Genomic DNA, 17253 nt, shown 5'->3' on the forward strand with positions numbered 1-17253 from the left:
TTTTGGTGAAGCATTATTTTTGTTTCCCTTATAATAGGCCTGCCTGAACATTCTCCATTTGCTCTGTCAATATCCATACTCACACATACGTACAAACACTATACCTATTCCATGAGACGGCTGGATTGATTTCTGATTGGTATCTAGATGTCTGCTCAATTGTCACAGTCTCAGAGGTACTTAGCAGTCGATTACTGTAGAATATCCTCTAGCCTTCCTGGAAAAGTTCCATTTAATCCAATTAGTACCTTCAACTGCACTGCCAGAGAAAATCTTTAGGAAAAGTGAATGTAAATTGTGGGTGAGTGGGTGGGAACTGAAACTACATACTTTCCCCCATTTGAACTTATACAAGTTTTTTAAACACTTAAAAATGTTCTACCTGTAAGTATAATTTACTAACAACAGATACGGCCCAAACTATCAACAACTGGATAATCATTCTGAAAGCATTTGCATCTTTTCATGCTGTCACTGGAGGAAACTGGTGAAAGAGCAAACACGTCCATCTGTCCTCCACACCTGTACATTTTCTGCAAAATGATGTGCCTATAAGCCTCATGACCAGATCTGAAATAAAAGGTGCTTCTGATGTATGTGGGGGTGATGAATCCATTCCAGATTTTAGTCAACGTATGGAACCTATTTTGTGGATAGAGTTCATCACCCTGGAAAGCTCCTTAAAAGTTCAAATTAAAATCCAAGTAAATTCACCACTCATTGAAACTGGATCCATAAATCATCACCACTAAAAACACCTACTGCCTGCAATTTCTAAATTTCCTGATGGATATAGAACTGTTGTGTAGAACAAAATCACATTTCTTTTCCACGGCAGAAACTCATCAGAAAAGCACAGAGTCATCCATAATCACATATAATTTGCAGTAAGATAGCCATGACACAGCAATAAAATGAAGACTTCCAACACCTTTAGTTCTATTAAAGCCCCATCTATATTGACAGTATACTGATGCAAGTTACCTTGGATATTGTTTGCTTGAAATGCAGGATACGCATCATGAAAAATAAAATTTCAGTGAAAAGTTGTTAAGAGTTCAGCTGCATAATTAGGGATTGAATGTAAAAGCTTGGTATTTCTCATTGTATATGACATGGCACCACAGAAGGTAAATGAACAGCAAGATTACAAGTTATTATATACTTGAAACCCTACTCTGTGTCACTTTGGTCAGTAAATCTCAGAAAACCACATATACAATGGATATTATTGTATTCATAGCATTGAGGAAAACCAATCTGAAAGGACTGGCTTTATCCAATTTTAGATATTTAGAAAAGTATTTTTGAGTTTACCAATAATAACCCGTAATATTTCATTTCTATAGCAATACAGTAGATCACCTCGGCTAAGTACTACTCCACAATGGCTATAATTTACTTCATGCAACATGACATTTAAGATGTACTATGGTAATTTGTGAATGCTTTTAGTATTACTTAGTATCAAAAATTTATATGGTTTGGTTATTAAGGCAAATTGTTTCATTCACACAGAGATGTGTGACAGTAAACCATAGCCCTTCCACACAAGGGGAGGGGGTGTCTTCCATGTCAACACAAACTGAGCATATTTTTTCTACTACTTTGCTGCCTGAGAAGGAATTTGGGAGGGGGGGGGGAGGAGGAAGGAATCCACAAATAATGTGCCATAAGCACAGATTACCTAAGGCAGCAAACAAATGCAATTTTGTTCATGCTGTATGGACTTGAGTCTCCTTAGCGATCTATAGCTCTGAACAACTTGCTCATATTATTTTGGGGGGAGGGGGGGGATGCAGTTTAATTTTTACTTGCTCGCTTACCTTCTGTCATACTGATTTCTAGCCAAGAGGAAAAAGCTAATCTAGAGAAACCTTGAGAAGTTATCTTGGGAAATTTTCCTGGACTTTCAAATAAACCACAAAATAACCAAGAAGATACAAGAAAGAAAGAAAGAAAGAAAGAAAGAAAGAAAGAAAGAAAGGGAGGGAGGGAGGGAGGGAGGGAGGACTGTACATTTCTGCTTTACTAGAGTTCACGATTCTCTATATTTTAGTAGTACAGTGGTATATATGTTGTACAGTGGTATATATGTTCTAACAGTAGTACAGTGGTATATATGTTCTAACATAGCTGCTGTTAGAAGTAAAGAGGCATCAACATTTGTAAATTGATTACTGACACAGACTATTAAGAGGATGCCTGCCCTCTTGTTTTCCCTGTTCCTTTCTTTACTTCCTGCCATCCTGAAGTTACCAATTCCTAATCTTCTGAGTAGTTCTTTGTTTCCTTTTTCTTGGAAAGAGAGCACCCACAAGGCTCCTGTTTCATAATGGCTTATACAAATTTGTGTTAATGTATGCCCTAAGTAACGAGCAGAAGTACACAAGAGTTCAAAAGTCCTTAATCAACTCCCACACCTCTTGGGTTCTTCAGATGAGGTTAAAACATTATCCCATGCATTGGCAGACAATGTGAAACCTCCAGTTTTTTTGAAGAATTTTTAAATATGCGGAGCATTCTCCCTTTTTCTAGACATTAAAAAGCATATTCTGCCAATTAAAAAAAGGTTTGGACAATGTGTTAACTCTGGGCAGGGCCTGGCAATGTTTCTCTCTCTAAATATTGTTGAACAAAGAGCTTTGACTAAGCTGGCTAGGACTGATGAGAGATGGCATCTAACATTGGAAGGACTACCCCTTTCACAATAATACTCTAGAGTAGGTTTTTTTAACCTGTGGCCCATAGACAGTTATGAACAACCTAACATAAAATCACTTACTTAAAACATTAAGAGTTTTTTTTCATAACTTGATTATGTGGTTCTTGAGTGCAAACTTTGTAGATGTCAATGCAATGAAATAATCAAAGGATGTTAAGTCCACATATAATGGAATGCTTTCTGTAATTTGCATTATAATTGCAAACAGTTCCTCCAGAAGAAATGAAAAACTTTAAAAATCAACTAATTAAAATAAAGAACAAAAGAATTCTGATGGAATGCCATGTAAAATGAATTGTGAAAAATAATTAAAGTATGTATTCTGTACTAGGCACAGCACCACCCCATGCCATATACTCTCGCTGTTTGTACACATGTATGGCTTCAGGTTTTACGGCGGTGTGTGGCCCAAGACAATTCTTCTTTTTCCAGTAGGGCTCAGGGAAGCCAAAAGATTAGACACCCATGCTCTATACTGAGAATAAAGATATTCCCTGAATTATGTCTTTACTCCATAGTTATTGGAGGTGGGATGAAAGAGGAATTATCTAAGTGATAGCCTAATTACCAGATGGACCAGAATGTTTCTATTTTTGAGCTGCAGTATATTACAACTATTAACTACCTGCTTTTGTTTATTTTTGTTTACAACGATGACTGGAACTATAGCGTGTGTGCCTGTATACACACAAACACACACAGAGACACAATAGCAGAGGCACTGTGTTAAATATTTGGGTTTAAATAATGCTTGTAATCAGTTTAGTGACACAACCCTTCGGAAGCCACAGGGCACAATTCCCTGCACTCAAGCAGCATACATGCTTCATACAGTTTTTTTACACATCTCTTCAACATCTGATCATCTCCCCACATATGTGTACACAAAGTGAGCAAGGGGCAGCACAATATAAAGATGCAGTAAAAGAGATGAAGCTGCTTGGAAAAAAACCAACAACAACCTCATATGTTATGCACCATTTCATCCAAGAAAATGATATTGCAAATTATAATTTGCTTGCTGAACACCTGATACCAGAAGTTGCCAGGAAGCTTTGAGAGCCAGGGAACTTTACTTAGTCTACTTACCCTTTGCTTTGGGCCTCAATGGGATATTCAGTATGCCAACACAGATGCTTTCAGCAAGCAGTTTTTGTCCAAATAGTTAGTCAAATAATGAGAAATTCCATATTGTGTTATTAATAAATGAAATTAATACCCAGGTAAAGACCCTCTTCACTTACTTTGTTGCCCAAATAAGGACGAGGTGCACTCCAATAATAAATCTGTGGTAGAAAAGTCCTTGCAGCAATGTTGTTGATACTAAGCTGTTCTGCTCCATCCAATTTGTCTTGTTGAGGAGCAACTCTAGCAGCAGCAGGTAAATCTGTGAGGTACCAGCCATTCATTTCTAGAACCTATGGTAGCAAAAGAAAATATCTGTTAATATCTGACCAATATATAAAATTTGCATTACAAGGCATATACTATTAGAGTTCCAAAGTGCTTAAAGGACCCTCTAGTCCAATTACCAGCCATGCAGAAATATACAACTACAACATGCCTGAAAGATGCCAATCCAACATCTGCTTAAAGACCTTCTTGTTCAGCTGACTTGATTTTTTGTTTTGAAATACGGATTTCTTTTCATATTAATGACTGGATATTTTTTGTAGTAAGGCTTCTCACATTTCTCTTAGTAATCTTCTCTTCTCCAAAGGACAGAAATTTCTGGATAAAAAACTTACTAGTCTTGTTATAGTGGTGTTGTTATGCTGCAAAGAAGTATTGCAGCATAATTTTGAAGGCTGCAATCCTATACTTACTTATATGGAAGTAATCCATATCAAAATAAACATATTATATTTCTGAATAGATATTATAAGATTGTGTGATAAATCATTTTTGGAAAGCTATTGTCAATGTGAAATTGGAACTCTTCAAAGAGTTGTTATGTCTCAAGCCTTCAAAGAAGTCGCTTTTTCATATTTCAAAATTGCAATAATAACAAATCATGGATGAAAGTATTGAAGCAGCAGAACTTATTTTGTAGTGGAAACCTTGAAAAAGCGTCAAGCTGTAACGGATTGCATCAAATCCATCCTTACCTTAAAATAGGCCAGTATTCAGATATGGCTGTGTTTCACTCAGAATTTTTAAAAAGGAATCCTGAAGCACCTTAGATACAAGCGAGGGAAAAAAATCACCAGCATACATTTTGACGGACTTTAGTCCATTGCATCAGATGCATGAAAAGAAACCTCTGTAGACAGACAGCCATACAAGAGCAAGGATAAGCAGAAGGGAGAGTAGCAGTTGCTACATTCCATGCAACTGATGAAGTGAAGTGGAGTCTATGAAAGTTTGTGCTAAACCATTTTTTTTCAAATAATGTGAATCATGCTGCAATAATACTTAAAATTAGACAATATTTCTATAAGACTATGGGAATTCATACAACTGGGAAAATAGAAAATGCTGTAATCAAAAACTACTGTTGCTCCTCCTTCACATTAGATTTCATGTAAGAGCCTGTATGGCATTTTCTTAGCCAGAAACTGTAAGTAGAATTATTCATTTTTACACATCAATGTAAGAACAGAGAACTTCCAATGAGGTCTAGAGGGTGAGAACAAGCAAAACTGGTGCATTGAGAGCAATATATTAAGACATCACATTGTCATGAATGACTTTTCAATAACTTTGAAGCATAGGTTCTTTTTATTGCAATTTCCAGTGTGAGAGGATATACCAGATTACACAAAATATACAGACATACAGACATACAGATTCTATGCAACTACATTGGATTTATAATTACATTGGTTAACAAACAAACAAAAGGGAATTACATTTTCACTCAACATTCACACCACATGTACATGCATTTATCCTCAGGCATTCAAGTATTACCATATCATTTTCTCCCTCCTTGGAGAAGCAGCTGTTAGGTCAGACCCTTCTTTCCTGCAGCCTGTCAATGCATAGTTCCATAATGGCAAAACTTCAAAACGCCAAAATGCCAAAACTTCTTTCCCTAAGCACAATGCCATGGACCAGATCTCTGTTTTCCATACAGCAGAACCTGACTCCCTGCACAAAATCCAAGACTCGAAAAGCGCACTTCTTCCTCTTCCCTTGAGAAAGAAGCACCAAAGTGTCCAGAATCATGCTTTCCCATAGCATATCTGACACTCACAGAATACACCATCTCTCTCCTTCCCATGGAGTAGAGCATGGCGGGTGGAACAGACTCCTCAGTCTGCCACATTTTGAGCATTATTAGACTAAGTCTTTTATAGGAATATTCTGTTGATGTAGTCCCAAAGATGTAAATTAATAATAGACGACTTCTATCCTGGCTCCATCTCAGATGTTGATCTTCTTGATTGATGTTGATCTCATGTTGACTTCCTTCTTAACATAAGGAATGTTGCAAACATTTCCTTAACTTGAAAGAACCATTGTCACAGTTCTTATCAATTCTCATTAGCAGGTTTTGATCACAGTTCCAGCAAGCAGGTAGTTAGTCATTAATATTATACTGATGTTTTCAAAATTATTAACTCCAACCACACATCCTTCCATTCATTCCCACACATCATATTAAATTCATATTTGTCAAATCTACACATTGAATTTCTTGTGACAACATTTCACATCTTCACTGCCATAAAATGCAGTTTCATAATGCGGTTTAACTGCAATGAACTGCATTATATGGGTCTACATTTCCAAGCTGCAATATGAAACTGCATTATATGGCTGCATAAGGGCCCTATATATACAGCCATATAACTCAAAAATATCAAGACAGAAAATCCTACAATATCTGCTTTGAACTGGGATATCTGAGTCCACAGTGCCATATATTCCAGTTCAAAGCAGAAAATGTGGGATTTTATTCAGCTGTGTGTAAGGGATACATCTGCACCTTCAGCTTCTTGTTTTGATTTCTTAAGAACTCTTGCTCAAAGGGACCAAAAAACAAAAAACAAAACAAAACACCAAAAACATTTCCCTTCCTTGATATCTCTGAGATAGCAAGGGGGAAATAATCTAATACCACTTTATCCTATCTCTACACTCGGTTGACAGTGGGAGATTCTACAATGAATAGAGGCAGGTTGACAAAAAATAATTTAGAGAATGTAAAAAGAAGAAATAAAGGTCAGGGTGGGGATAGGGAGAAGGATTTAGCTGGCTGGAACTGAGCAATGGCAATTCCCCATTGTCACCACCCAGATTGTTCCAACTCCACCCATCAGAACAGAACTCTCTCAAATCACTCAAATACAGAGAGAGCTTTTAAAAGAGAAGGGAAGAACATCAAAATGGGAAGACTATTCCCACTATAAAATGTACCAACTTCTTTTTGTATTGAAGGTTTACCCTTCTGAAAGAAGTACTGCCCTTATCAAATGAGACTACAATACATATCTTTTTAAAAACAACGCATTTCCCATTATTAGATTCTTATGAGCCAATTAAAATGTTTTATTTTTGTTTTCCAAAATCATAATGCAGAAAGTTTCCATCCAATTTCAAAGATTCCCCAGAAAGTTCAAATGTGGAAAGTTTTGTGCTTCCCTTCAAATTTAGAAATACAATTGGCAAATATCTCACAAGGTCTCATCTATGGAAGGAGTTTATTTAGCGCACCATATGTTGTGCACCCTGCTGTCGAGAACTCTGCAGTCTTCTTCAGCACAAAAGAATAAAGTCAGAGTTCAGCAGACTATCAGATTCAGGTCCAACTGTTTAACAGTCCCTTCTTGGTTTTTGTACAAAATCTTTCTCATGGAGAGAAAACATCACTTCAGTTGCATCAAGTTTAAAAGAAACACGTGGGTGGTAGAGAAACCCTGCCCGGGTAAACCTCTAACATTATGGATTTCAAATGAAAATGGAAAATACAAGGTATGATCCATTTTTGTATACTTGTATGTTTGCATACTGAATGGATTTGATGCAACCAGAGTTGTCAAAATGCTTCTTTTGTGATCCGAAAGAGATCCTGCTTATAGGGTTGACCTAGCATGTATTTTGGGCGCCCCCACTGGTGCAATGGGTTAAACCACTGAGCTGCTGAATTTACTGACCGAAAGGTCAGCAGTTCAAATCCAGGGAGTGGGATGAGCTCCCACTGTTAGCCCCAGTTTCTGCCAACCTAGCAGTTTGAAAACATGCAAATGCGAATAGATGAATAGATACCGGTTTGGCAGGAAGGTAATGGCGCTCCATGCAGTCATGCCAGCCACATGACCTAGGAGGTGAATATGGACAACGCTGGCTCTTTGGCTTAAAAATGGAGATGAGCACCACCTTCCAGAGTAGGACACAACTAGACTTAATGTCAAGGGGAAACTTATTTTACTTTAGCAGATATTTCAGTTTAAATGCATACAAAACTAATCTGAACTGAAATAATATGCCCAAGTCCAAATGAATAATTTTCAAGCAATTGAAATTACTGGAGTGTACTTTGGGAGAAGCTGAATAAAGCCACTCCACCCCACCTCAGTTCACTATATTCTGCATCAAAACCCATACTTGGTTTAGTTAACAGACATCACCTGGCCATCAAAATTAGATGGACTCATGTCAATGACCAGGCAGTTAAACATAGAAAACTGAAGATTAACTACAGTGGCCACAGAGACTATAGCTAACACTCCTAATTCTGTAACAAGTACTCTTAAAATAATGTGTTCTTGCTGGATTTTTTTTTTAAAAAAACAAAATAATTAGAAGAGGAAGTAATGTTGTTAAAGTCATCAACAATTTTGATGTAGTCACAATTTTACAGAGCTTGTGAAAATTACTTTCTGGGACCAAGCTTCCAGAATCCATTCTGTTTATGCTGTCTGAGAAATTATGGGAATTATAGTACAGCATTATTTTTGAAGTTATGCAATTCTACTTGCTTCCAAGGCATCAGCACAACTTTTGGAAACTACCCCTGAAATATCTACTTCTCTAGAACATTTGTAGGCCAATCCATTATTTTCAAAAGAAGTGTGCTAGAACCAGCAATCGTGTTAATCATTTCATGATGCTTAGCAGGGAAACTATTGGTACATGGCATATGGATGACTCATTATGATCTCCAGTGAAAATGACAAGAGAAGTGTGGAAGATGCAAAATCCCTATTCAGTCACAAAGAAAACTGAATATTACAGAAAAAAATGATTATGCAATCTGTTATGCTTCCTCCTATGTGTTTTTCCCCCCATCCAAGTTCTTTTTATTAAGTTTATGAAGAAATGTAAGAGATTTGGAAACTTCTTATCAATACAGTATCTGTGTAGTCTGACATGGTGGTTGTTGGTGTGGTCCAGCATTTCTGTGTTCTGAACACACAGAGAAGCCACTGAAATCCACAAGCATGTGGACAATTTCAACAGAAAGGAAGAGACCATGAAAATGAACAAAATCTGGCTACCAGTATTAAAAAACTCTAAAATTATAACAGCTAAACAACAGAGAGGAAAAAACCAGGCACAGATTAACACCTCCCAGCAACAGATTTCCCCAGGCTCAGGCAGGCCTTCAAATGCTAATGAAGGTGATAGCTCAACATTTACACCTAACTGCAGCAGGGAAGAGCTCCTTGCCCCACCCCAGCCATTCCACAGATATATAAACCCATTTTTCCTACTTCCAAAAGACCTCACACCTCTGAGGATGCTTGCCATAGATGCAGGCGAAACGTCAGGAGAAATGCCTCTAGAACATGGCTCTATAGCCCGAAAAAACCCACAAGAACCTAGTGATTCCAGCCATGAAAGCCTTCGACAATACATTGCTAAATAGCTGTTAAATATGATGGGAATTTAAGAGACAACGCCAATTCAGTACCACAAATATTGTTGAATATATATTGGGATTAAGTTCTTCCTGAAGCCCTTTCCCCTTAGCCACCCGCAAATCTGCCGTGAAGGACCAAATGGTCCTCTAGAACTAATTTAAATGCGTCACAGGGGATTAAGAGGAAGAAAGGATGCACAAGTCCCATTGTGCAAATGGGACTCCACTCTTGCATTGTTGGATGCAATGTAGGCAATATACAGGTAGAGACAGATAGACAGGGCAGATAGATAAACAGTATAATAGATAGAGGGACAAAAATTAGACAAAATTTCCTGAATGATTCAGCTTGTATTTTTTACTCACCCATGGAATAGGGAACATGTAAAGTTTATAAAATCTGCCTTTTACACGTGAAACATCTTTTTAAAAATTCTTGAATAACAAAGCTTTTGAAAGTACAAAGTTTAAAGAAATCTAAAGATAATTTTCTTTCTAGTAGGATATATATATATTTATTTTTGTTTTCCTTACATTGCTGTAGGTCCAGTGGGAGCTCACACAGTCATTTGTTATACCAGAGCAGAAACATTCCTCACAGCCTTTGGGGTTGTCTTGTTGCAAGTTAAAGAAACCAGGTTTACAGCGGCTGCAGTTCTCTCCTTCAACATTTTCCTGGAAATGAACAGTACAAGTTTAGTTTTGAATAATATTACTTCTAAACCCATCTGCCTTTTGGAGTTTTTGGTGCTTTGCTATAACTTAATAGGAAAAATGTAAAGAAATATGAGGAGTCGACATAGGGCACCAAGCTGCTTTCATGGTCATCCATGATTGTCCTATCCATCACTTTTCAACAGCTAGTACTTATGCTGACTGGGCTAAATTGTACCTATACTGTAATTAATATTAAGACAAAGCTATACATGCCTGGTTCAGCTCACATAGATTGGATTAACTACTGTGCGAAAATTCATGCAATACAATGTTAGGAAACCTGTTTCCCACAGATGTTTTGGATAACAGCTTCCATAATTCCTGATCATTGGCCATGCTGGATGGACTTTTGGATTTGTAGAGCAAAACAACTGAAATTTATCTGGTTTTTCCATCCAAATGTATTTTTCTTCAATGACATTACTAACAGTTTCCTTATTTTTCTTATTCTCAAATCTAGGGATTTACTCCATAGTTAAAGTCCAGTGAGGAAGGACCGAGGAAGGAGTACCTTTTTATCTTCCTATTATATATGCAGGTGACTGGAAATCTAGATCAAGATTCCTGTATTTGCAATGTGTATTGTCAAAAAATTGGCAATCTGTTTATTACTGAGCAGAAGCCAGTTTCTCTGTTTATTAATCATCATCCTGAAGGTTTCTACTGTGATTAAAACCAGAATCCAAATGCCATACCACTATTTTACTATAAAGAAAACAGTCTCTAAGAGTGGATGAAATGCTGGACAGTCTCTGGTATGGTTTGCACATAGTTACATTCCAAATTAAGTAGTAATTTGAAATTTGCATCTATCTATCTATCTATCTATCTATCTATCTATCTATCTATCTATCTCTCCCTGTTTATCTCTCTCATACACATCCACCTCAAATTTCACATTTGCGAGAATTATTTTCAAAAAGACGTTCCTCCAAAAACTCGATATACAGGGTTAGTCAAAATGAATAGGCCAATTCGGGTACAATTAATTTTCTTATTGGCCTATTCATTTTGACTAACCCTGTGCATTATGTCTTTCTTGGCCACAGGAATGTATGCCACGGACAGATGGACACACATAACTGACTGCCAGTGAACAAATACTGAATATTCCATGGAAATGAAGGATATCCATTGTGACCTCTGCAATGCTTAACTGATCCACATCTAATGAGAGTCACTCACAACCTTATAGCTAAATATACTGCAGACTTGTGAAGAACAAAGACAAAAACAAGTCTTGAAATTATGAGATAAACCATTTGAAAAAGAAAAAAGGAGGAGGGAGGAACTGAAAAAACTGTAGATAAAATGAGACAATATGGGGGCAGATGTTAAATACAGATTATTGTAAATCCACTAATCCTATATCCATAAAACCTGTTTCATCTCTCTCTCTTTTTTTTTTAAACAAAAGTACCAGTAAGCATCATTATCTCCTTTTCATATTGGTTTTTCATACCCAGCATCTAAGAAATAATTAGACTCCTGGGGCAGAGAGTTATGCTGCAATAAGTGAAAATATACATCTCACAAAGTGAAGCATAACTCTAATGTCCATCCTAATATTCATGGGTAAACATTTCAGAAGTCATTTGGCTGAGGTTTTAAAGCTTGATTGCTTTGATTAGAATATATTCTGGTGATGTTGTTCTGTGGACAGGAGAAGAAATTAAGCTTACATGGTAAGTTGTTTTCACTTGCTCGCGCATACACACAAACTGCTTGAATCTATATTATGGACAGATGATTAAGAAATAAAAGCCAGCATGGTGTAGTGGTCTGAGTCTTAGAATGAAACTTTATGACATCAGGGTTTGAATTTCCACTCAGCCATAGAAAACTATTCTCTCATCCTTAGACAGTAATGGCAAATCTCCTCTGAATAAGCACTTCCAAGAAAACCCTATGATAGGGTTTATCAGTCAGAGTCAATTTGAAGGCACATAACAACAAAAAAACAATGATTAACTAATAACGAATGGAAAACAAAAATATCCTACAAATTAAAGAATATAGGAATGTAAGTATGGGGAGAGAGGGAGATAAAAGCATTATCCCCCAAATGACTTCTCCCCCTGCCCAAAGAAATTTTCATTCAGTCCCTAGTTTCTAGCAGTGGAGTAACTTACAAATGCAGTTAATCTTTTAGAAAAACAATTTAGACTTTCAGCTCTGTTATGTATTTTAATGGAGAGGAAGGGTCAATTCAGACAAGTATAAATGTATCTATGATGTCCAATATATGATAGGAAAGTTGGATCATGTCCACCTATTTTTCTCTCTGGCTATTTATGTCCAACTTCAGAGTTCAGGGGTTGTGAAAATGCTGAGGTCCACAGTACTGGAATAGGACTACATACATACAGATTTCCAAATCATTTAATAAATTCTCAACATCAGAGAAGTAACAAGCATATGTGTTATGTATTACACACTTCCTAACTACTAAGACTTTAATACAATCCCTACCTGTCTGGAAGGCCCCTAGTCATCATATATAATACTCATTCTGCTAGTGGTATTTAGAGTCTACTGCGTTCAGTGGGTTTCTGGCTTAAGAATAATATGGAAGAGACAAATCTTCATATCTGGTAAGGTGAAAGATATTTTTACATTGGTATTTTTTCTTCTATGTTGCTAATGAACAGTTTGATCTAGATTTACTTTATGCCTGCACTTTTTGATTTTCCTGTGTATGTGTGTTTCAGACATTGAGATTGATTTTGTGCAGTTCACTTCATGGATATTATAAAATGTTTGAAGCATTGCATAAACTTCTGCAGATCCACTGGTCTTTTGGAGTTAAAACCAGTAGTAAGTAGTAAAATGAAGAGATTGTGCCAATAATGTGGCTTCAGTACACTGTTGGAGTGCAACTAAAATTTGCTGGTGGGATCTGGAAATGTGAAGAGGCTAAAAAGTTGGAGACTAGAAGAAAGGTTGTAAAAAGCCTGTATGGAGCTGTAGAACACTGTAAGAGGATAATGGAGAAATAAAAGATAAAATGGGTGCACCAAGTAAAGATACTAAGGACTCTAGCTCTGTCCACCAGAGACGGAGGGATATAAAAAGTCCATTTGCCCATTGGAGCCTTTCAGACCAAGCCTCTTGTAATTGCTTAAATTTCTCACAGACCTGTTCAAAGTCTTTGAGTCAGAAAGACTCTGCTGACTACTGAAGCATGGTATTGCTTATATATTACACAGAAGGATCTGTCAGTGGATGGCTAAGTCATCTGGGTAGAGTACAAAGATACAAATAGATGACAACCTAACCTTTGAATCTGCGTGCACTCCAATATGTGTATGGGTAGAAAAATGAGTAAAGTACTGAAATAACCCAAAGATATTATATAGCTAGTCTAAATAACCTTTAAGTTTTCAACTAATGTGCAATATCAACACATGTTATCCCCCTCCTTTTCAGTCAGTCAACCAGAGCAGGGGACAGGGAAGGCAAAGGCAACCCCCTTATGGACAAATTCTACCAAGAAAATCCCATAGCATATCATTTATTTATTTATTTATTTATTTATTTATTTATTAAAAGTCATATTAGTGTGTTTTATGTAAAAAGGGAGGAAGGGGAAGAAAGGAGTCTTGTGGCTCCTTTAAGACTAATTGAGATATTTTAGCATGAGCTTTCATGGAGAATTAGATTGAAGTAGATCAAAGTTCCAGTCACAAACCGATTGTCTCAAGTCTACCCAAAAAATTCCTTTCTTCCCTCTATCTATGTCTTTATACAATTAAATAATTTCCTTGCTTCTTTTTATTGCTTCTCAACAAAAATATCAGCAAGATGCAATGTGATTTTCAAGACTGCTGGTCAAATATAGTTTCACAGCTGAATAGTTAGGCTATGTAATCTCTAGTTAACTCTACATAACAGAAAATAGTTTAGAATTTACCCAGCATCCATATACCTTTACCAAAACTAAGTTTCATTGAACTTAGTGTAGCTTACATTTAAGTAGACAGGGGATTAAACTGCAGATCTGCTAGTTTGGGAATTTTTTTAAAAAAGAAATCTGATATGAAGCAATTTTGGTTCTCAAAAAGAAAGAGCATTTCAGTATTCTGCATGTGCCAAGTTGAGAAAAGGTTAATATCTTAAGCAGATTTCAAAGCTGATCAGATGTCACTGTGGCACTTTATTCATCGCTTGCAATAAGGCCTAGTGGAGTGACGTTTTCTTTAAGGCTCCTGATCCCATGAAGAAATCCGGCTTGTGTCAGTACCTCCTAATTAATACTGAAGAAAAGTCCCACAGAGAAAGGTTGAGTCTCTTATGCGCCTCAGAATCATCACAAAAAGATCTCTTTATAAATCTGCAATTTATAAAGAACCTGACTCTCCAGGAACAACATTGGAAGTCAGATGTAATGCAAAATTAAAATGATATGTGGACTCTATTCCTGAACAGTTTGCATGAAGATTAAACTTTATGGGAATAACTTGCACACTATTTGGAAGTAAGTGCAAGTTATTCCCATAAAGTTTAATCTTCGTGCAAACTGTTCAGGAATAGAGTAACAAGATGTTTTTATTGTAATAACTCCACCTCATATTAATATTCTGAAAAAATATCTATCTATCTGTCTGTCTGTCTGTCTGTCTGTCTATCTATCTATCTATCTATCTATCTATCTATGTCTTCAGATTGTTCCCTATATCAGTGCTCCTTTATATATGTAGTATTGCTGTTGTACGGAATGGGATTTTTTCTCATCCTGCAGTGGCAAGATTTGGAATTTCAGAACCATGTTAGTAAGGCCAATCATTCTTTCCATTCAATTATCACATGCATTGTTGTCAAGGCACAGTCTAGTGCAGTGGTTCTCAGCCTTCCTAATGCTGCAACCCCTTAATACAGCTCCTCATATTTTAGTGACCCCAACTATAAAATTATTTTCATTGCTACTTCATAACTGTAATTTTGCTACTGTTATGAATCATAATGTAAATATATGATATGCAGGATGGATTTTCATTCACTGGAACAAATTTGGCACAAATACCAAATATGTCCAAATTTGAATACTGGTGGGGTTGTGGGGGGTTTGATTTTGTCATTTGGGAGTTGTAGTTGCTAGAATTTATAGTTAACTTACAATCAACGAGCATTCTGAACTCCACCAATGATGGAATTGAACAAACTTGGTACACAGAACTCCCATGTCCAACAAAAAATACTGGAAGGGTTTGGTGGGAATTGACCTTGAGTTTTGGCATTGTAGTGTACTGTAGAGCACTGGGGACTCAAACAATGATGGATCTGGAACATACTTGGCACAAATATTTAATATGCCCAAATGTGAACACTGGGAGTTGCAGTTGTTGGGATTTGGGGAGTTGTAGTTGCTGGGATTTACAGAGCTGTAGTTGGGACTTGTAGTTGCTGGGATTTACAGTTCACCTACAATCAAAGCATTCTGAAGCCCACCAAAGATAGAATTGGACCAAACTTCCCACACAAAACTCCTATGACCAACAGAAAATACTGTGTTTTCTGATGGTCTTTGGTGATCTCTCTTGACACTCCCCTCATGACTCCACCAGGGGTCCCAATCCCTAGCTTGAGAAATACTAATCTAGTGGGAATGACTTATGCATTTGACCACAGACCTGCAGTTCTGGGCTTTTCAACACTGTAAAGTAGCACATGAAAAGAAGATTTCCCTGAGTCTGTATTGTGACTGCAAGCTCTTAGAGGCTGGTGACTTACCAAATCTGGTCTTTGTACAGTGCCACATATATGCATGAAAATACAGGAAGGAAGGAAGGAAGGAAGGAAGGAAGGAAGGAAGGAAGGAAGGAAGGAAGGAAGGAAGGAAGGAAGGAAGGGAGGGAGGGAGGGAGGGAGGGAGGGAGGAAAGAAGAAAATGTGATTCATTCCACACTGTTGAGGTAGCTTAAAGAGTTACTAGTTTATTCAGCCTTAACTGAGGGTTGTTTTAAAAACCTCACCAAAGAGCCTTGCCTGCTGCTCTCAAAACTTGAGTGTTTCTTAATAGGAGAATGTGGACACTGTTATTATTGTTCCAGCTGCTTAGACAACAAGGGCATGATCTCAATTCATATGACACCTGCCTCCCTACAAAATGTTATGCAACCTTTCTCAAAGGAGAGCTCTGCAAAAGACTGAAAACTGTGGGCAGGAAGAGGCACTTTGTGGGAAGCAAAAATATTTGTCCTTCCATTTTGGCTCACTGCAGGTAAAATAGACAAATCCAAACAAAATAAATATGTGTTGTATGTGATAATAAATGTTTTTTCTCTTTCTCTTCTTAGATAACTAATAATTTTACTTCTTGTTCTGTAAAAAGCTATTCTGCAAGCACTTGAGAGACCTAATGGAATAATTGGAAACAATGTTTTTTAGAATCCTGGATACTGTCTGTTTTATGTCAATACACTGTTCAAATATCAATTTAACTGGTGGGGAGTCCTAATAACTATTCAAGATTAAAAGATCAAATTCACATCAGGCTTACTTCAAGACAGGAGGCCAGGATTGCTTGACACTTCAGCACTACCATGCTACTTACAACAGAAAAAACGGAGGGAGAGAAAGATTTTCATCTTAGTATAGAGGAGAAGTTGAAGTTCACAAAAAAGAAACAGCAATCCATACCTTGCACCTGCAGGGCCCTTGGCAAGGGTCATCGTTTAAGCTGCCTTTGAGGGAGCAGTTGCAGGGCGCACAGTGAGGGAAGCCTTTGTATCCCAAGGCACATCGATTGCACCTCTCCCCTCCAAAGCCAGGCTTACAGTGACAAAATCCAGGGAGTAGGTCTGCAGAAAGATAAGGCAAGCATCCAGCTCAGCTAGGTACTCAGTCATAATAACGAAGCAAACATTTAAACAGAAGAGCTTGCAGGGGAAAGCGGATTATCAAAAAGTAACCATTCACCAGTAAAACCAGTGGGAGTGAGAAGTCCACCCCTCCCTTTTCACCTTTGATACTGAAGCAAATCTAACAAGATGTGAATTTC

At 37.2% G+C, this 17253-nt stretch overlaps 1 protein-coding gene across 6 annotated transcripts in view; it reads right to left on the minus strand.

The window, feature by feature from the left end:
• Window positions 1-17253, minus strand: part of LAMA2 (laminin subunit alpha 2) — a 557898-nt gene that overhangs the window by 295400 nt on the left and 245245 nt on the right. For all 6 annotated transcript variants that reach the window (XM_060753336.2, XM_060753340.2, XM_060753339.2 and 3 more), the window contains exons 10-12: window positions 16893-17053; window positions 10071-10211; window positions 3970-4143 (exon numbers count right to left, since the gene is read on the minus strand). In XM_060753336.2, coding sequence (XP_060609319.2) covers window positions 3970-4143; window positions 10071-10211; window positions 16893-17053 — 476 coding nt within the window. The remainder of the gene's footprint in view (window positions 1-3969; window positions 4144-10070; window positions 10212-16892; window positions 17054-17253) is intronic.

This window comes from Anolis sagrei, chromosome 1 (assembly GCF_037176765.1).
Source record: "Anolis sagrei isolate rAnoSag1 chromosome 1, rAnoSag1.mat, whole genome shotgun sequence".
NCBI classification, from domain to species: domain Eukaryota; kingdom Metazoa; phylum Chordata; class Lepidosauria; order Squamata; family Dactyloidae; genus Anolis; species Anolis sagrei.